The 19,394-nt window shown below is 45.0% G+C and overlaps 1 protein-coding gene and 1 long non-coding RNA gene across 4 annotated transcripts in view; one reads left to right on the top strand and one right to left on the bottom strand.

Moving 5' to 3' along the window:
- The window catches only part of SYT9 (synaptotagmin 9), a 188,041-nt gene that overhangs the window by 130,812 nt on the left and 37,835 nt on the right, over nucleotides 1-19,394 (top strand). The window contains exons 4-8 of one of the 3 annotated variants that reach the window (XM_029915009.1): nucleotides 3,563-3,683; nucleotides 5,365-5,536; nucleotides 7,608-7,737; nucleotides 11,771-11,882; nucleotides 12,920-12,956. In XM_029915009.1, the coding sequence (XP_029770869.1) occupies nucleotides 3,563-3,683; nucleotides 5,365-5,536; nucleotides 7,608-7,737; nucleotides 11,771-11,882; nucleotides 12,920-12,951 (567 nt within the window). In that variant the 3' untranslated portion in view covers nucleotides 12,952-12,956. Of the gene's footprint in view, nucleotides 1-3,562; nucleotides 3,684-5,364; nucleotides 5,537-7,607; nucleotides 7,738-11,770; nucleotides 11,883-12,919; nucleotides 12,957-19,394 lie in introns of those variants that run through there. The other 2 variants (XM_029915010.1, XM_029915011.1) reach the window with 2 other exon arrangements.
- LOC115272010 lies at nucleotides 8,807-11,859 on the bottom strand. Its single transcript, XR_003900193.1, has 2 exons — nucleotides 11,653-11,859; nucleotides 8,807-9,137 (listed from the first exon to the last, which is right to left on the bottom strand). It is a non-coding gene; the product is annotated as an uncharacterized LOC115272010 (long non-coding RNA).

The following is a 19,394-nucleotide window of genomic DNA, read 5'->3' as shown; positions in this document are numbered from 1 at the left end:
CTGACTATAACTTGTCTGTCCTCACAATTCTACCAGCTTTTGCTTCATGTGTTTTGAGAGTGTGCTATCTGGTGCATAAATATTTAGATTTGTTATGTGCTTTTGATGAATTGACCACTTTATCATAATGAAATGATACTTTTTGTCCTGGAAATATTCTTTGCTCTGACATATACTTTGTCTGATATTAATATAGTCATCCAAGATTTATTACTGTTAGTATGGCATATCTTTTCTTACTCTTTTATTTTTAACTTAATTATATTTTATACTTAAAGTACATTTTTTGTAGAAACCATAAAACAGTCTTGCTATTTTATTCTCTCAAACTATGCTTTTTATTTGGATGCCTAGATTATTTACATTTAATATAATTATGGAAATAATAGGTTTAAATTTACCATCTTGTTATTTCTTTTCTATTTCTATAATATTTGTCTCTTCTTATATTATTTTCTCCCCCCCCTTTTTGTTCTGTCTTCTTTTGGATTCACTTATTGTTTTTAAAGCATCCATTTTATCTCCTTTTTTGGCATTTTAGCTATAAATCCTTTAATATGTTAGTCATTTCTTATGGATTTATGGTGTTCATCTGTAGATGTTTGAGAAAGAGGGAGACAGAGCTGTCAGTGCAGAGCCCCATGTGGGGCTTGAACCCATGAACCATGAGATCATGACCTGAGCCAAAATCAAGAATCAGATGCTCAACTGACTGACTATCCAGGCACCCCCATAATGTTCATCTTTAATATACATAGCCTAACTTAAAGTAATATTATACCATGTGTGTTACATGTAGTATAGGAACCTTACAGCAATTCTAGTTTCATATCTTCCCAACAAATGATCCCAATAAAATTATAATTACTCCATTACAATATCAATTTTTCAATCCCAGGGAAGATTCTAAGTGGCCTTGCTTGGGTTCCATGATTATCCCTAAACAGACAACAGTGGACAGGGGCATGAATATTTAGTTAAACCTGAATTCCTGCAGCAGCCCTTCTAGAACTTCATAGAATTGGGAAGGAGCTCACCAAAAGAACCTAAGAAGAATGCAGAGTACACTAATTAGACAAAAATTAGAGCTATCATAGACTACTACAAGCAAACATACCACATTGCAGATTGGCAGGTAGAGAGTTCACACACACTTGCTATAAATTCCCAATATATTTTGCTAACAATACTAAACTTGGCCACACAAAGCAGGAGCAAATGAAGCATTTCTTTTTATGACATTTTCCTTCCCCTGTATCCCCCAGGGCACACAGCCACCAGTGACACTCTGCATATCTGATTCCTGTCAAGCTGAAAAAGAAGCCAAATACTCCACCACCCTTTTATATTTGACTTATATCAGCACTCTGGAAAAATTTCTACGAACAATATAAGCACTTCTGTGTAAGGCAGTTTCTCAACCTTTTTTAAACTATTGGCATTTTGAACCCGATAATTCTTTGCAGTGAGGGGCTGCCCTGAGCATTGTAGGATCTTTAGCAACATCCCAGGATTCTACCTGCTAGATGTCAGTAACACCTGCCTCCCCAGTTATGATGATAAAAAAAACTTCTCCAGATAAGGCCAAATGTCCCCCCAGGGGAACAACATTACTCCTGGTTGAGAACCATTGGTTTAAGGGGATGTTTGCAAACATCAGGATCTATAGTTTCTTTTTTTTTTTAATTTTTTTAACGTTTTATTTATTTTTGATACCGAGAGAGAGCATGAGAGGGGGAGCGGCAGAGAGAGAAGGACATACAGAACCAGAAGCAGGCTCCAGGCCCTGAGCTAGCTGTCAGCACAGAGCCTGATGCGGGGCTTGAACCCATGAACGTGAGATCTGACCTGAACCAGTCAGAGGCTTAACCGATTGAGCCACCCAGGTGCCCCTGGATCTATAGTTTCTTGACCCCAAATCAGCACCAGCTGGTAGGGGAAAAACAGAATTAGTACCGTCAGCCCCTTTTGTATATCCCTACAAGCCCATCTGTCCTTAAGGGACCCTGTTTGTTGTTCCCACTGCAAAAACAGCTTCAGCACCTGAAAAAGAATATTGTCCAACCACCACCACCTCGGCCAATGTTAAAAGAATAAGGGATGGATGGAGGGATGGATGAAAAGAAAAATACAAAGATTATTCACAGTGTCACTCTGGGGAAAGAAAGGACATAGATCATAAGAAAAGGAGATAGAGGTGCCTGGGTGGCTCAGTCTGTTAAGCCTCCAACTTCGGATCAGGTCATGATCTCTCAGTTCATGAATTTGCACCCCATGTCAGGCTCTGTGCTTACAGCTCAGACCCTGGAGCCTGTTTCTGATTCTGTATCTCCCTCTCTCTCTCTGCCCTCCCTCCCTTGCTCATGCTCTGTCTTTCTCTCTCAAAAATAAATAAATATTTAAAAAATTGTTTAAAGTAAAGGAAATATTTGCTGTTTCACTAAAAATGTCTATATATTAATTTTATTAGTTTTACTTTCATGATTTAGAATATTTTAACTGTTTTATTTCTAAATACTTGAAAGTCAAACTAAGCGTTTTCTCATTGATAACTATGTCTTTAACTTCTGCGGTTCCTTCAGTACACATGTGGACTTCAGTTGACCTTTTGAATACTGTATCACCAAGTCCAAAGCTTGATTTCTTTTTCTTTTAACTTACGAGCAAAGAGCCATATGTGAATTATTTGTGAATGGGGTTTATGTTGGGGAGAAAACATACTTAGCACAAAAGTAACCTGACACGTCACATTCACTTACGTGCTGTGGGCTTGAGGGCAGGGCCTGGAGTACGTGCCCATCACATCTCAGACCCAACAGAGCTTGGGTAAGCGTGGGCCTTCCAGAATTGTATGCTGAGAAAATTGGTGACGATGAAGCTTCATCGGCATGATTCTGGTTACTCCTGTTTTACTTTGTCAAACTGAGATTTTCTGGGCAGGACGAGAGGAGGGGTGGTGAGCTAGGTGCAGGAAATAACCCCCTGAGCAGGAACAGGGGTTTGGTCCTTTCTGCTGGAGGCAGACAGAAGCCAGAGGGCAAAGGAATACTGTATGGGGCAGAGGGCGAGGAGTGTGGAAGGAAAAAGATAATTTGTGGGGACAGCTGTTGTTTCTCTTTCTCCTCTGCCACCAGCAGGAAGCTGGGTCAGATCCTCCGTCTTCAGGGAAAGCAGACACCTGTCCTGCAAAAGGGACCCAGCAGCACGAAACTGTCCAGAGCCCCATGTGCCACCGCCCACTCCTGTAGAATTCTTGTCTCTCCCCCTCATTCTATCCAAGAGGAAAAGACCCAGCCGCCTGGGTCTCTTGAGGTCTGGGTTCCAGGAAGGAGAAGAGCCTGGCTTGCAAAGTGAGGTCATTTATTTATGTGATGCAAATGATGCACGAAGATGCAGAGCAATCCATCTGCCTTAGTGATGGATGTGAAGGGAGAGATAGCAGGGGCTCACTCGATGAGCAGAAGGAGCAGTGGTGTCCCTTCCAGTGCCGTCCTGCAGCTGGCCCTTACGCACACCAGGCTGAGGACACTTTCTAATGCATCTGCTTGTGCTTTCTCAACAGGACAACGTGGATCTTGGAGAGTTGATGTTTTCCCTCTGCTACCTTCCAACTGCTGGCAGGCTGACCATCACCGTTATAAAAGCGAGGAATTTAAAGGCAATGGACATAACAGGAGCATCAGGTGGGACATTCTCAAATTCCGACTTCCTCCTGTGGTTCTAATGTAGGACTTAGGAAGTCTCTAGCAGAGTAATAAGACGCATAAAACCAAACTACCTAGGTTTAATCCCACTCCTAGACCCCATGGTTGTGTGACCTTGGGCAAGTCACTTTATCTGTCTGAGCTTCAGGTTACCAATCTATAAAATGAGGGTGAAACTAGTATCTGGCTTATTGGGTTGTCATAAGATTAAATACGTCAATGCATATAAAGTCATAAGAACAGTGCCTGGCACATAGGAAGTGCTGCCTAATGTGAATCGTCATTATTATTCTCTCATAAGTCTTCTTCACCATAATTGTGAACTGGACCTACTGTTTACATGTGCTGACACAGCTTATCTCATTGGGTCTTTCCTCAGACATAAGTAATCATCATCTCAGGCCTATGGAAGATTGAAAACAATCGTATATCCTCCTACAAGGCCCATCAGTGAACTATATGCAGTTTGGTATTTCCAGTGAATCAAGCCTATACACTTAAATTCTAAATTTTTTTAATGTTTATATATTATTCAGACAGAGAGAAACAGAACATGAATATGGGAGGGGCAGAGAGAGAGGGAGATACAGAATCTGAAGCAGGCTCCAGGCTCTGAGCCGTCAGCACAGAGCCGACACGGGGCTCGAACCCACGAACTGTGAAATCATGATTTGAGCTGAAGTCAGACACTCAACTGACTGAGCCCCCAGGCACTCCTGTACACTTAAATTCTAAACCATAACAAAAAAACGCCCTGATATGCAGGTCCTACTCTAGACATTCCCACTCAACCTCTGCAGGGGCTTCCAAAATGTGGCCATAGAACACCCAGTCCACTGGCTGTTGATCACAGAAATCAAGGGACAGCAGATGCAATATATTTTGCTTACTTACTGGCCTCCAGTATCTTTCCAAGAGAAAGAAAGATGTGGCCCCTTCTGGCCTCTCCGTCCCTCCTGGACAATGTACAGGGAGTCAGGGAGACACATGGTTGTACAGGCAAGGAGAGAAAGAGAAGTCTCCACTGAGCAGAAGGATAGTGAGGTAGAACCAGAAAAGTCCCACCTGAAGCAGAGACTGGCCTTGTTACCTGTCCCCCAATGCCAGTCTTATGCCACAAGTGGGCTTTGTCCTCTCCCTGCCGTGTTGAACCACTTTCCCCTTTGCCACCTGACTCCAGGCATCTCTGGGGCTTGAAGCTCCTGTACTCCCCAAAGCTGTCCCTGTCGTCTAGGTTTTCTTTCTGTCCCTTTCCTAAAGACCTGCTGTTAGGAGGAGACTGTCTGAGGTGGCTCAGCGTCAGGGCCCGCAACCCGTTTCTCCAGCCTTGGAGATAGCTTTGCATTTCTCCCTGATGCAGCCAGACATGTCTGGAATTCTAGCTGGAACATCTTCTAATTTGGTAACAGATGTTTTCATACTATTTTTAAATTCCGCACACTTTGAGGAGATAGTGTCCTGTGCTTTTTCTTGAATGAATGTCTTAATTATCCTAATGCTAATCACCACCCAGGCATTGTATTCATTAAAATCCTCAACCTCCAGCGCACAGGCAGGTAAGGGAGTTCTGCATCCCATAGTCCGTGTACCTCCACAATGGTGTAACTGCTCCCTATATCCACATTTAGCCTCATAGTACCCCTGCTTCTCATGGTTGTAGATCCCTATGTGAAAGTATCACTGATGTGTGATGGCAGAAGACTGAAGAAGAGGAAAACATCCACTAAGAGGAACACTCTGAATCCTGTTTACAATGAAGCCATAGTCTTTGACGTCCCTCCTGAGAACATTGACCAAATCCACTTGTCCATAGCTGTCATGGACTATGACCGGTGAGATACCTGGAGGTCTTTCTCAGGGTGGGTCAGCTATGCCCAGGACAGGGAGGGAAGAGGGGCAGTGAGGCCACACGTTCTTAGCTGGTATCCCAGGCTGCAGGAAATGAGTCAAATGGATACCCCGGGAAAGCTGACTGACAAGGAGTCGCCATTTTCCAAACCATGCTGTAGAGTCGTATTACCCAAGTACCTCTTTGCTCTCCCCCATTTCATTTTTTTCTCCCTCCCCATCGTCCCCTCCTCCTCGCCTCATCCCCTTTCCATCCCTGCACACTCTCCAGAATTTCAGCTTGGAAAAATGTGACTCTGCAGGTCTTAATCTTCTCCTGTGCAATCCTGCCTGGTCTTCGTGGGAAGATTCCACTCGAAATAGCAGAGTGATTACTTTAGCCACACTATCAACATTTCTAAATACATAACTCTGTTATTTTTTCCCTTCTCCCAGTGTGTTTAATAAAGATCATTTCCATCCACTTAAGTCTGAAAGCAAACAGAAATGTTCTCTTGAAAATGCTAGAATCAGTATGGATGACAGGGTACATTAAAATGTATAAGATGCTCGACTTTCTAATTAATACAGCACAGAAGAGATATTTATAGCCTGCATTGTAGCCAATTGTGTATTTAAAGGACAGATTTGAAAAACAGTCATTTTAATATGCAAAGGAAGTACCAACAGGGAATTAGACATGTTAAACCAGTCATTGGACTGAAATGCAGAGTCTCATTTTAATTGGAAACCTCCCACGTGGTCTGGGAACAAGTATAAAAAAAGTCATTCTGACTTCTAATATAATCTTACAAATATTATTTGTAGCTGAAAATTTTCCCACATACCCCTGAAATGTCACTAAGGCAGCTTCAGCACCCTGAACACCCTTGCTAGCAGATGCTTAGGTGAGGCAGTACTGTCTTCCAGCTCAGGGAGCACATGGGTTGGCTCAGCTGCCCATGGGTGTGACAGCCCACATTGGGTAATAGACCTTGTCCTGTCTTCTCTGGACAAAACACAACACCAGTAGTGTCAGGTCACAGGAGGGGACATTGCCCACCAACTGTGGAAAGCTAGGCCAGCTTTTTTCAAGCGCTTGCCAAGTTTCCCGCATCAACAAATCTGATTATATGAGCTCTGCTTCAATTCAATTCTCAGTAAACTCATGAATCTGCCTGGAAAAATCCATGGCAGAATTCATGGGGCTTCTGCACACAACTGATTTTAATGAGCACAGACCCAAACGTCCTTCACACTCCCCCACCTGTGTCTCACCTTACTCCCTACATACAAATAGGAGAAAAATTACTCATCCTTTCAGGAAGGAAAATGACAGACAGTCCATGAGCTTGGACCCCAAAGAGTTAAAGGATGGACCATATCATTCTAGTTATGCAGGCTACCTCTAACCAAAAACTGCTAAAGGGAGATTGTCCCAAGGAAGGCATCTACCCAAGGAAAGATTCAGAAATGTTAGCCCTAAAATTAAAGGAGCTAAATATCTTTCTACAGTAGAGAAATCCACTTGGGTCAAAGAAGCAAAGGTGAGCTTGGAAGGAAGGGGTAGCGGGGGAGAGCATGAGAGCATGTGTTCTCTGAAGAGAGGGGTTGCAAGAAGACCCAGGAAGTGTCCCCACCCTGCCCCTCTGTAAGCTCCAGACTGTGGCTGCCCTGCACAGTGCTTCCGCTTTACCCATGCTTGGTCGCCTCTTACAGGAATTTGAGCAGCCATTAATGTGAGGAACTCTTTTCCGTTAAACAGGTTTGAAGACCTAGAGGTCAGCCTCATTCTAGAACCAGAGTTGTCATCCCTAGCATGCATCAGGAACAGGCTAATCCATGCCAGTGTTACAAAAGCTCAGGTGTGTGACGGTGACCCTCTGCTCTTCCTCTCTGTGTCACCAAGTACTATCTTGGATCCCAAGTTCTATTGGCTGTTAAGCTTGCCCTGTAGTTTTAAATTAGGGAATGAAAAGAACCACCCTTTCCCTAGTTCTTCTCAATGTAATTGAGTGGTTGTTGCTCTTACATACCAGAATTTTAAGAAAAAGTTATTGTTGGCCATTTTCACAGTGTAGGTCATAATGAGATCATCGGCGTGTGTCAAGTAGGCAACGAAGCTGAGAGGCTGGGCAGAGACCACTGGAGTGAGATGTTGTCATATCCCCGGAAGCCCATCGCACACTGGCATTCCCTGGTAGAGGTAAGACCCTACTCCCACACGTTCCACTTGGTGGAAGAATAAATGCTTTACTGTTGAAATGCAGGAACCACCAAGAGGGTGAGTGTACTAGGGTCTACACTCACTGATGGTTCCTCTGGTTGCCTTTTCTGAGATTGTTGGAAATTGCATTCAGTGTGAGGTTGAGTCTGTGCTCCCTACCTGTCTGGTGGGTTTTAAACACTGACCACTCATCCCTCACTTTGATTGTCTTCAAAAATGGTTAGGGTTCTCTGATTCCACGTTATGGCTTTGGGTTGACATTTGGAAGGTGCCTGCAGGATCCAGTGAGTGTGGAGTTTCAGGTCACCATATGGTGACTTACTCATAGCATCAGAAAGAACCCGAGACTAGGAGAGAGGAGGCCTGGATTCCAGGACTGGCTGAACATTAAGGTGTGATTCTGAACAAGCTTGTTAATATCAGATTCAACTACATGTGATAAAAATGCAAAAAATTTATCTCTCTCTTACAAAAAAAAAGGTCCACAAGAAGGTGGCCTAAGGTGTTATAGTGCCTCTGTGATTACAACAGAGAACTAGACTTCTGTCTTTCTGCTTCATTATCTCAGTGTGGGTTTTGTTTGTTTGTTTGTTTGTTTGTTTGTTTTTGAGGTCACCTCATTGAACAACATGGCTGCTAAACTCCAACCATCACATATCTTTCAGGTCATAAAAAGGTAGAGACAACATCCAAAAGCACACACATTCTTTTTTAAAGGATTTTCCTTGATGTCTCATGCGACATATATACTTATATTTAACCTACTCACAGAGTTTAGTCACATGGACACGTGTGGGGAATATATTCTTTTGTTGTGTGGAAATATGTCCAACTAAAAACTAGGGTTTTTGTGTGGGGAGGAAGTGATGAGTGAGTACTTGCATTAGGTGGGCCATCATTCTGCCTCACACCTTTGTTCATTCACTTACTACCACTCCCTCATCATTTATTTCTCATTTATGCTTCCCCCATTTATCTTTGCTCATTGACACACTCTCCTATTTAGGCACTAGCTTATTCTTTCAAAGCAAGTTGCATTTACTAGGTATCACCTGTGAGAGTCAAATTCATATTAGGTAAAGAAAACAGATGTGAATAAGCAACTTTCCTGTGAAGAGCTTGCAGACCACAAGAAAGAAGAAGGCATGCAGACTAACCACTGAAATGCACAGTCGTGAGCTTTAACATCCATATCAGGTGCCACAGGAGCATGAAGGTGGGAGGTGAGATTGTCCAGGAAAGCATTCTCCTTCCTGCTCTTGGTTAAGTGATGAGAAGTGAGCCGCTGGGAACCGGGACTCCAGGGAGCATGGGTTCCAGGCAGAGAACTTTCCTCTTATTCTCCCAGCACAGGCAGTTCTGCTCCCAGCAAAGCCATCCTGAGAGACCAAGATAAAGCCTTGTCGGTATGGGTCCTACTGCCATCCAGAGTCAGGAGAGTTAGGTGAAAGCAGACGTGGAGAGGCAGTGGGCCTGGGGAGGAAGGGATAGTCTTCCTTTGTTGGAGATGGTGCCTGAGGGAGAAGACTGGCATAGGACCTATGGACTGATTCTAAGCTTCAGGGCCTTGGGTATGTCCAAGCAGTGCCTAGGGTCCCCTATTTTACAGATCCCCGAGGAGAACTCTGCCCCTGGGCCAGCGAAGCTAAGACTCATTCTTTCCTGGACTCAAAATTAATCCCTGAGGGAGACCCACGGCCCCCCTGAATCACCTGAAAAGTAGCTGGAAGTCCGATGCTGACCCAACTGCCCCTCACTTCTTCAACTCCTGGAGGGAGCCCTCAAAGGAGCCCACGAGTGGGCTCATTATACTGTCTAGGTCTGTCCCTAGCATGACCCTTAGGGCAGTTGTAATAGACTTTCTGCACCCTTGAGTCACTGCTGACTTTAATTCTTGTTTGTAATCTGAAGTGTCACAGAGCTCTCCACTTCTCAGAGCCCTGGATGGCAAAGGAGTAAGGTGTAGGGGTGTGGTGTGGGGCTGAGACAGGAACCCTATTCGGTGCACAGCAGCTCCTTCTCAGTGCCCTTGCCAGGGAGCGAGGACAGGTGGTATGTTGCACACGGGGCCCTGAGTGGCAGTGCACGCATGGTACCCAACGGGAAGTGTGGAAAGTGGGCCTTGGAGGCTTCTTTTCATTGCTAAGGAAAAAGCACTGTCTGACGTTGCTCACTTGGGAGATAGTCCCTAAACCCTGAGCACTTGGCTTTTTGCAAAAAGTTTATGAAAGCATGTAAGTGAGAAATTGTGTTTTTAGGGTAAAACCACTAAAACTTGGGAGTCATGTGTTGCAGCAGCTAGAAAGACTTCAGCTGGTACAACAGTGGTTTCTCAACCGCGGTGGCAGAACGACAGTCCTGCACACCTTTGTGAGGGGCAAGCGAAGGGGCTGTCTCTGCCCCGCTGCTTCCTGTCTCTTTGAAGTGTGTGCCCAGGACTCCACATCCATCCCAAGAGTGGAAGCAATACTTTCCCTTTGAAGAATAAACATGCAGCCAGCAGAATTGGGGCACTGGTACCAGATGAGATGAAAAGCAGGATTGGAGAGGTCACTGCACTTTGGTGACAGCTGCAAGGATGGAGAGGGGACTGGACACAGAGCTGTTGGTCAGAGGCACTCATTGTGGAGTTGGATGGACCTAGATTCAGCCCTGTGCTGCCACTCACAAGTTGTTTGTTTTTCCCTTTCTGAATCTCAAGTGTTCTCATCTGCAAAGTGGCCCTAATAGTGCCTGTCTCCCAGGGATGATTGTGAGGCTCAGACAGTGAGCCCACAGTGGCTGTAGAAGCTCAGGGAGGTTCCGTGTGTGCCCTGCATTCTGAGGGGCTGCCCTGTTTTCTCAAGGGACTCTCAGCCGTTGTGTTTGCCTTGGAGAATAAAAAGAAGGTACCCCCTGCACCCTCGGCCTGGGGGAAAGGGCTGGACATAGATGCATATACTTAAATTCTGATTCTTCTCCTCTCCTCTCACACTAAGAACCGTTAGATTTTCTGTATTAAAACAAAAACAGTTCTGTGTGTATGTGTGAATTCGTGCATGCGTGTGTGTGTGTGTGTGTGTGTGTGTGTGTGTGTGTGTGTGTGTACATATGCATGTGTGTATGAATGAATGAGAGAAAGGGCAGAGAGAGATAACAGGGTAGTTAGGTTTTAGTATAAGGGGAGGCTGGCCTGGCAGAAGCTCTTCACTGCTGGGGGCTGAGGGACCAGGTTAAGACTGAACCCTGAACCCTGCAGAGACTTGGCAGCTGACTCAGGGCTGCATCCAACACACCATGACCTTGCCAGGGCAGGTGGCAGATGGAGTCTTCAAAGCCAATGAGTTCAAAAATCCATTTCTCTCTCAGGGTTTCTGGATGGCTTCACTGCACACTCAAAGGTCAGCCAATACAGCTCCTTTCACTCTCTGTGATGTCAAAGGCTTGGGAAGCTGTGCAGACTCCCCTAGAGCCCCCTGCCTGGGACTTGGGGACAGGAGTAGCCCCTCCAGGTGGCCTCACGAGGTGGCAGAGCTCTTAGAGCTTCCACCACAGTCCCCTCTCTTGAATATCTCAGAGAAAATGGTGGCGGCCTGGTCACACCCCAGTACCTTCCCCACCCTCCTGGGCGTGGAGCTGGCCTACACCATGAACCCTGGCGAGAATAATAAAAATAGTTCCAGGTATTTATTGCTTCTTCCCATAGTGCCATATAATCTCTGCATTCACAGGCAGTGAACTGGTGTAATGGGAAGACCAGACACAGACACCATTACATTTATTTAACTGTTGGGTTAAATAAAATTTTACTTTTCTAAAAGAGATAGAAGAGAGAATATCAGAATGGATTGTGAAGATCAGCAACGTTATCCTGATGAGCAATACTAAGATTCTAAACCCCAAAGTCCTACTCACATGCTTAGGTGTGAATAAGTCTCCTATCTTCAAGCTCAGCCTTTCCTATGTGTGTGTATATATAAGGGGGTTCTGCACCCCAATTGGTCTGTTGGTCTGTTGGTCTGTTGGTCTGCAGGGCCACCTCACTGAGCCCAGTGCCCCTGCAACTCAGAGGTATACAGTTCCCAGCATAGGGACAAGCGTGACCCAGAGTACTCATCTACCATCCTGTGGAACTTCTGGAAGAGGTAAGATTACAGCTGTAGAACCACAGCAAGTGTCAGTTACCCAGATGCCCCTGGGAGTTACACAAGCAGGCTGTTGAAACCAGTTCTAGATAGTAGGCATCAAGTGCCCCACAGAGCCTGCCAGAAGTCTGCGAGGTACACACATTCCCCAGAGAAGGCATTTGATTGCCCCAGTTGGATTTGGTGCCCCTCCCCAGCCCCGGCTCTGCCCTCTTTGCTGTAAGTCAGAGGTCATTGCAGTGTGAGTGAGTGCCCATTTCAGCTTCCTGAGAAGGCCCCAGGCAGGATGGGGACACTGATGCAGGTGAACCCCACTGACGCCTAGATTTTGAACTGAGGGACTCAAAGGCCTTAGCACTTTGGGCAAATTGTTATTTACAAAAGATTGAAGGAGCACGAGTGATTCTCCATAACAGGGAGGGGTTGGCTGGAAAGACCCCAGCAGGTGATCAGGTTCCCATCAGAGGACTTTGCGGGTGAGGACTAGACTAGCAGAGAAGGAAACAGACAGGGTGGGGGAAAGCATGGAGTGAAGGACAGGGAGAGCCCTGGAAAGTGCTGCCTCACAGGAGCAGGAGGTATCTGAGGTGCCTACAACACCCCCATTGCAGGTCTTTGGAAATAGCATGAATCCAGCTCTGGTAAGTGAGGGATGAACTGAGGCTGGTGATCACAGGCTTTGCCCTGTGAAGGGGTGGCCCAAGAACTGGGTCAGTGAGCCGAGCGTAAGCCTCCTGTGTGCATCAGGGGCAGTGATGGAGGAGATGAGGAGTCTGTACTTGGAGGGCCACATGCTATCACAGTATCTTCCATGTGTGGTGACACACACGCCCATACCTGAGCCAACAGAGGTCTCAGTGCTCAGGGACAAAATGCTTAGCCTGGATGGGAACCAAGAGAATCAGTAGTGCCTGAAGTACATTAAAATCATGTAAGAAAATGTAGATTTCTTTATTATCTAAAATGAATACCATCCTGTTAAATAACAGGAAGGGGAAAAAATACACTACTAATTAATGATTTCTGGTTCTTTCTAGGTTATCTCAGTCTCTCTGGAATAAATATTTAGTCAAATGTCATGTTTAAATTCCCTCCCAGAGCTATCTCCCTTCTTTCTAGAAGCCTCCTCTCCTTCCTTCCCAAAGGCCTTGCAGCAGGGGTGGACCACGTGCTCTCACCTGACAGGGGACTTGTCCTTCTTGTCTTTGGCCATCAGAAGCCACTGTCTCTGCCTGTGCTGAGGATCTCTGCTGATGTAACTTGCTAACTGTCCTTATAGAACAAGCCAGGCCTGATTTCTCCATGGGAGCTTGGCCCCTCCAAGGCTTGCCAAACCTGAATGTGGCTCTTGCCCTAAGGATCTTTGAGGTCTGGCAGCATCTCTCACTTGATGCCTGGCCTGGGAGTCTTTGCACCCCTTGGCATGGGGTCACTTCCCCACTTGCTGGAACCCTCTGGTTCCTCCTTTCCATACCCTTCAAACATCAGAGGCACAGGGGAGCTTCAGGGGACCTGATGACATCACCCTCTGCATGCCCGTTGAGTTACATGGCCAATTTTTTTTAAAAAAAAGATTTTATTTTTAAGTAGGTTCCATGCCCAATATGGGGCTCAAACTCACAACCTCAAGATCAAGAGTCACACTCTCTACCCACTGAACCAGCCAGGTGCCCCAGTGTGGCCATTTCTACATTGTCCCTTTGGTCTCGTGTCGACAGAGTGGCCACATCCACCTTCAGCCTCCTCCTCAATCCACATGAAATGGGATTTCAGGCCAGAGGGGTGAAACCGGGACCTCACAGAAGAGCCTCTCTTCCCCTCTCCTTAGCTCTTCTGCCAAAGCTCTCTACTTCCTCCTCCCAGCTGGAGGAAACTTCTGTAACTGAACTAATGTGAGTTTACGCCTTGGTGAGTTATAGGTAGAGACCACACCAGGGGGAGTTGTCACAGAAAGGAAACTTCATTTACAGCCCGGTGGGAGATCACAGGGAATAACTTCCAAAGTGGTGACCCCGCCCCCACCTCAAGCTAGGATGCGCAGGTCCTTTTTATTTAGACTTTAGGATGAATACTCAGAAAGGGGAGCTTTGTCAACCACTGGCAAAGGCCGGCCACAAGGTTGTCCAGGTGTTCTTAGAAAACGCGCCTGTACATTCATCCCATGTCATATTAATGAAGCTTGTGCTCCTTTTAGGGCTGATGCTGTGACATTATAATGAAGCAGAGGTAACTGTCAGACTTGGGCTTGCTCTGAGAGTGGGTATAAACTGACTGGGGTTTGGGGCTCCTTCTCTTGGGTAAGGGGGTGGGGCCTTGCTTACTTTTAAAGGAGCACAAGGAGTTTTACCAGTTTGTCTCTGATACCCTCAGGCTATTTCCTGGCCTGGTGGAGACTAGTGATTTTTACATTCCCTTTGTTCTCTTAAAACCTTTAACTACTGAGGTTTTTTCATTTCTTTGTTAATTCTGACAGTTCTTAGGATATTCTGCTACAAGTGTGCTCCCAGAAGTTGAGCTTGTTGGGCACAGATGAGGAAACCAGCTGGGGACCTAGAATGACTTCTCTTAGGTCACTAAAGCTATATCTCCTCTTTCTTTTTGGGGAAACCCCTAACTCGTTCTGTTACACTTCCTTTATATCTAACATGATTCCTCCCTTCTTATGCCTTATGTTCAGATCTCTAGGGTTTCCTCTCAACATGCAAAGGAAATATTTGGAATTTAGATGTATCTCTTTTCCCTGAACAAGGCCTGGCTTTCCAGACTCTATCTCATGAGAGACTGGCTGATAAACTGACCTTATTATTTGCTTATTGGCTTATAGGAATCTATGGCATTGATTCATTGCATGGAACAACATAATTTACAAAGAATGGATATACTGCTCCTCTTACATAGGTATTGGATTAGTACTGAAGAATGAATGAGTGAATGAGACATAGTGAAAGCATTTGGGTTCCCTTAGTTCTAAAGTTCCACAGTTTTCCATTAGACAGAGTCCAAAGTAGAAGTCAGTTCAAGGCAAGATGTAAAAGGCCCTGACACAGAACTTGCATGGGCTGTTCAAACAGAGATGGCCCTAATTTATTTAGCTCTACATTTTGATTAACTTTCTCCATTTAGGAGGAGGAGATGAGAAGAAGTCATTTCCTCCTTTTGTTCCCATTGTTTAAAAAATCGAAATTCAACTGAGGAAAATTAAAGATCTTATTTGCTTTATCCAGTGATTCATGAATTGGGCAGTTTCCCATCTGGCAGATAGAAAGGAGCTCTGAAGAGCTGTACAAAATGTAAAAAGGGAAGCCTTCTATAGGCAGACGGAGGTGAATGAAGCAAGGAAGTTGGTCTAGCAAAAAGTGGAATGTTTCAGGTAGGATAACTTTCCTTTGGGAGAAAATAGGGTCAGGCAGAAAACCTCACTAGTGCTGCTGACCAGAGAAGTCCAGCTTGACTGGCTGCGGGTCACATTGGTGGGAGAGGCTGAACTGCAGGTAGGCTAGGTATTAAGTCTTGGTTTGCTGATGTGGGGCTTTAGCACAAGTGACTCCATTTTGAACCTGTTGCTTCCTTTTCTTTCTTTCTTTCTTTTTTTTAACATCACAAATTGCCACTTGGTGATGATATCTTTGCATTTTGAGTGAAAGTGAAAAATACTCAGAACAGTAATGAGGCACCTTGTTAAATCTTGAAGGACTCCATGGAGCTGATCTAGGTGGCCGGGTCCTAGAGTATTTTAGTGTCTTCTTTAATAAGAGACAGAGGAAGCAGAAACAGCACTGAGATGTCTGTGGCAAATGGTAGACAGCTGCACCCTGAATGAAAACCGATCAGGAGGGACAAGGACATTAGTCCATAAGTTGGTTTTCTCAACAGGGAAACACTTTAGCAGCAGTTTTACACAATGTAATGATTCGCTCCACCTACGTGTGATGATAAAAAAGGAAAAAAAAAAAGGAAAAAACAGCAGAAAAGAATTTTTTGGACAAAATAAAGGACTCCTAGTTGAAATTTTTTTTTTAGAAAGAATTAACTATTTTTATCAGTGAGATTTAACATGCCACTATCCATAAACATCTGCAGTGCCACTGAAGCAAAACCAGTGGCAAAGAACATAAAGATACACTACATGTTTGGGATCTGAAGAATGTTAACAAACTTTTTGGAACCTGTGCCAATTGTTACAAGCGGCCAGAATGCCATTTGGACAAGTAGGCATGGTTAGTGTTAATGGGGCATTGTATTTCCTGCTGATGGTGTTATGCCCAGATTTCAGTATCCTCCCCAAAAACCAGAGACCACCGGGGAGACCCCCGAGTCACGCATGCAAAAGCAAAGGGCTTTATTACGGGCTTAGGCTCGCTGGGCCTAAGCTCAGGCTCACAGACTTCACCAGCACAGTGGATCTGTGCTGAGAGCCCTGAACAAGGGCTGAGCAGGGTTTTTATGGGGTTTAGGAAGGGGGAGTTACAGGAAATTGTGACACAGGTACAGTGATCCAATCATTCTCGTGTAACATCATTGGCAGTAACTTTAACCATACACATTGTCCAGAGTTTTCGTTACTTTTGGCGGGACCCAATCACAACATTTAGAGTATTAACCAATTACAGAGTGGATCCCAGGCCCTCACGTAGGGTGTAACTAGCCTTAAGCAATAAGTGATTGTCTATAGCTTCTATCTCTAGGCCTGCCCTTAGGAATGTTAAGCATTTTAGCTGGCCGCTTCTGATTGGGTGTTACTAGGGTGGTCCCTGGTTGAGCGATCTGTGCCCTTTTATTGTCTAATGATTCTGAGAAACCAACACTTAGGCCTCCAAGGTCAGAGGGGAAACTTGAAGCCTGTCATGGAGTCAGTTTGGTTCAGACCTGTGTCCTTTCATTGGAGGAAACGGTCAGCAAACAAAGCCAAGAGCACTCAATATTTCCCAAGCAAGTCTTCGTTCTTGTTATTGAATTAGCTATCAACAAAAGGAAGGAAACATGGAAGGAAGGAAGGGAGGAAGACATTAAGCATTTTTTCATTGGGATGCAAAACCAGTGGTTCTTCTGAGTATCTGTAGAGCTGGTGCATCTGTAAAATATGAAAACATTTGGGGCAACACTAGAGATATAAGAGATAATAACAGTGTGTTAGAAAATAACATTTTTGCCTGAACAAAAAGTCAATTGCATCTTGACTCTCCTCTCTCTCACAAATGACCTTGCCCCAGCAGTCTCTGCCCTGGAGCGCACCTGCTGCACACTTGAATAGTAATTAAATAAGAAAGTGGTTAACAATGGGCTTGAGCCTCCAGCAATCTCCATTTTCAGGAATGGTTTTCAGAGGTGACAGTTTATGCAGGGGGCCAATGGGCCAGTTCTTCCCTCATAGATGAAATGCACTATAAGGGTCCCTGGCTAGCTTCTGAAAGAGTCACACCTCATGGTGGAATCTAGAGATAAGAGGGAACTTCGTGGGTTGAGGGGCCTGGAGCAAGTGTAGTGCATCTTGGCAGAAGATGGAGGATGTATGGAAGGCCACTGCTTCTGGAAGTGAATCTTTCATGAGATGGGCCTCTTGACTGTGGCCTTCTAAATATCACCAGAACAATCTGTTAGGGCAAAGCTGAGTTTATTGCTTGCCTGCTACGGAAAGGGAGAACTTGGTTAGGATTTGGTAAAGATCTTGAGGTGATAATTTAGGTGGACACAGCAAGGTGGGTGTTGTGAGACCAAAATTCAAAGAGTTTGGAGGTATAAACTTGTCTTTTGAGAATTCCCTGTAATGAGCAATGATGTTATTTACAACTTTTATCTCTCTTGGCAAGGGACTCCAGAAATAGCAAAGTTGTGTTAATGAAGACAGTAGAGTAGGTATAGTCAGGTTGATGTAGAGTGTGTTGTGTAGACAGTTGTGTTGGGGTAGATGACTTTAGCAGTCACATGCCAAGAACAAGAAGCAAGAGAGCTGACAAGGAATTTGCCCAGTTCTGCAGGTGCCTGCAGACAGTGTGAATGTTTATTAGTTGCCTCCCCAGCATCAGCCCTTCTTTCTGATGGCTCTGATTTCTGACTGGTGATTCTAAGGTGCCTAGCTCCCTTCTTGGCTCCAATGATGAAACTATGACCTGATCCCAAGCTAAACCAGTCAGCCCCACCCTCCCCCCCCTCCACAGGGGATTAGCACTGCATAAGCTGATTCAGTTGGAGAGGATTGTTGAGCATTTGGTGTGACTGCTTGGACAAAGATGCTCTTTCATGTTGAATGTAAACAAAGAAGCATATACCCCAGGAGCAGCTGTGGCCCTTTTGAATCTCTAGAAGATCCAGACATGGGGTGAGACCAACCCCATGGATGGCAGAGTAGAGAGAGAAAAAGAATCTAGATCCTTGATCAAGTGGCTGGATCAAGCCACTCCTGAACATAGTGTTACCTCTGACCTTTGTGAATATAAAGGCATATAAGTTCCCTTTGCTGTGTAAGCAATATGAGGTAGGATTTCTGTTGTTTGAAACAAATATATTATCTGGGACCCTGGTAAATGATAGGTTTGGCAGGCTCGGGGAAAGGAACACCAACATGGTCGACAGATGGCCATCCCAGGACCATCCTGCCAAACAATACCAAGATGGCCGATGGACCACCATTTTGGAACTTTCTGCCTGCTGCTGGCTTCCTGGAAAACACATCATCTGCGTCTGGACACACCCCCGGAACTAGTGTCCTATATAAGGCCCCGCTCTTTGTCCCCCTGGTGAGACTTCCCTGGCCCATCCTATCTGGACCTGGGAACCTTGCCCAAGAGCACTCCCAATAAAGGCCTTTTACATTTATTTCTGACCTGGGTTTTTTGCATCGTCTCTGCGACCCTGGCTTGTTTCCTCCGAGTCACGGAACCTTGCCCGAGAGCTCTTTAATAAAGGGTGCTCTGATCTCTTTTCCTAGTCTCTCTGTTTTGTGACTTTCTTACTCTGCCGATTTAACCTTAACAGTAAACACCCACTCCTAACCCATTTGGTGTTCCTTTGGAGTGAAGAGAACCAATCCCAAAGCTGCCATGAGATCAACTCTCTGTCTTGCTCACTGTTTTAAGTCCAGTACTTAGCAAAGTACGTGGCACATGATAGACATTCAGTGAAATGGTCCTAAGAAAACATGATCAATGTTTGATTGCTTAGCTCACACATTGAAACAATCATGGCCAGAAGAGAGACTTTCTGCTCTTAATGACCCACAAATGCTGTGTGAAGTGAGGGGGAAAACTGCCTTCCTGTTGCATTTGTATTTTGTTTTGCAAAGGGAAATTCAAACCGTGCATGGACCTGCAGGACCTGTGGGCAGCTTTCTAGCTTGGGTTGGGTTGATAAAGACACAGTTCCTCAGCAATGAAGATTAGTCACGTGCCTGTCTTTTCCCACTGATGTCCCCTACCGTGTACTACCGTTCTGTTTAGAATGAAAATAAAGATCTATAGTCTTTTAATAACGATATTTTAGCAGCTCTAACATTATCTTTTAGTCCTATTCTTATTA

Source organism: Suricata suricatta, chromosome 11, assembly GCF_006229205.1.
Source record: "Suricata suricatta isolate VVHF042 chromosome 11, meerkat_22Aug2017_6uvM2_HiC, whole genome shotgun sequence".
NCBI lineage: Eukaryota > Metazoa > Chordata > Mammalia > Carnivora > Herpestidae > Suricata > Suricata suricatta.
This window is presented reverse-complemented; position numbering and strand designations above follow the sequence as displayed.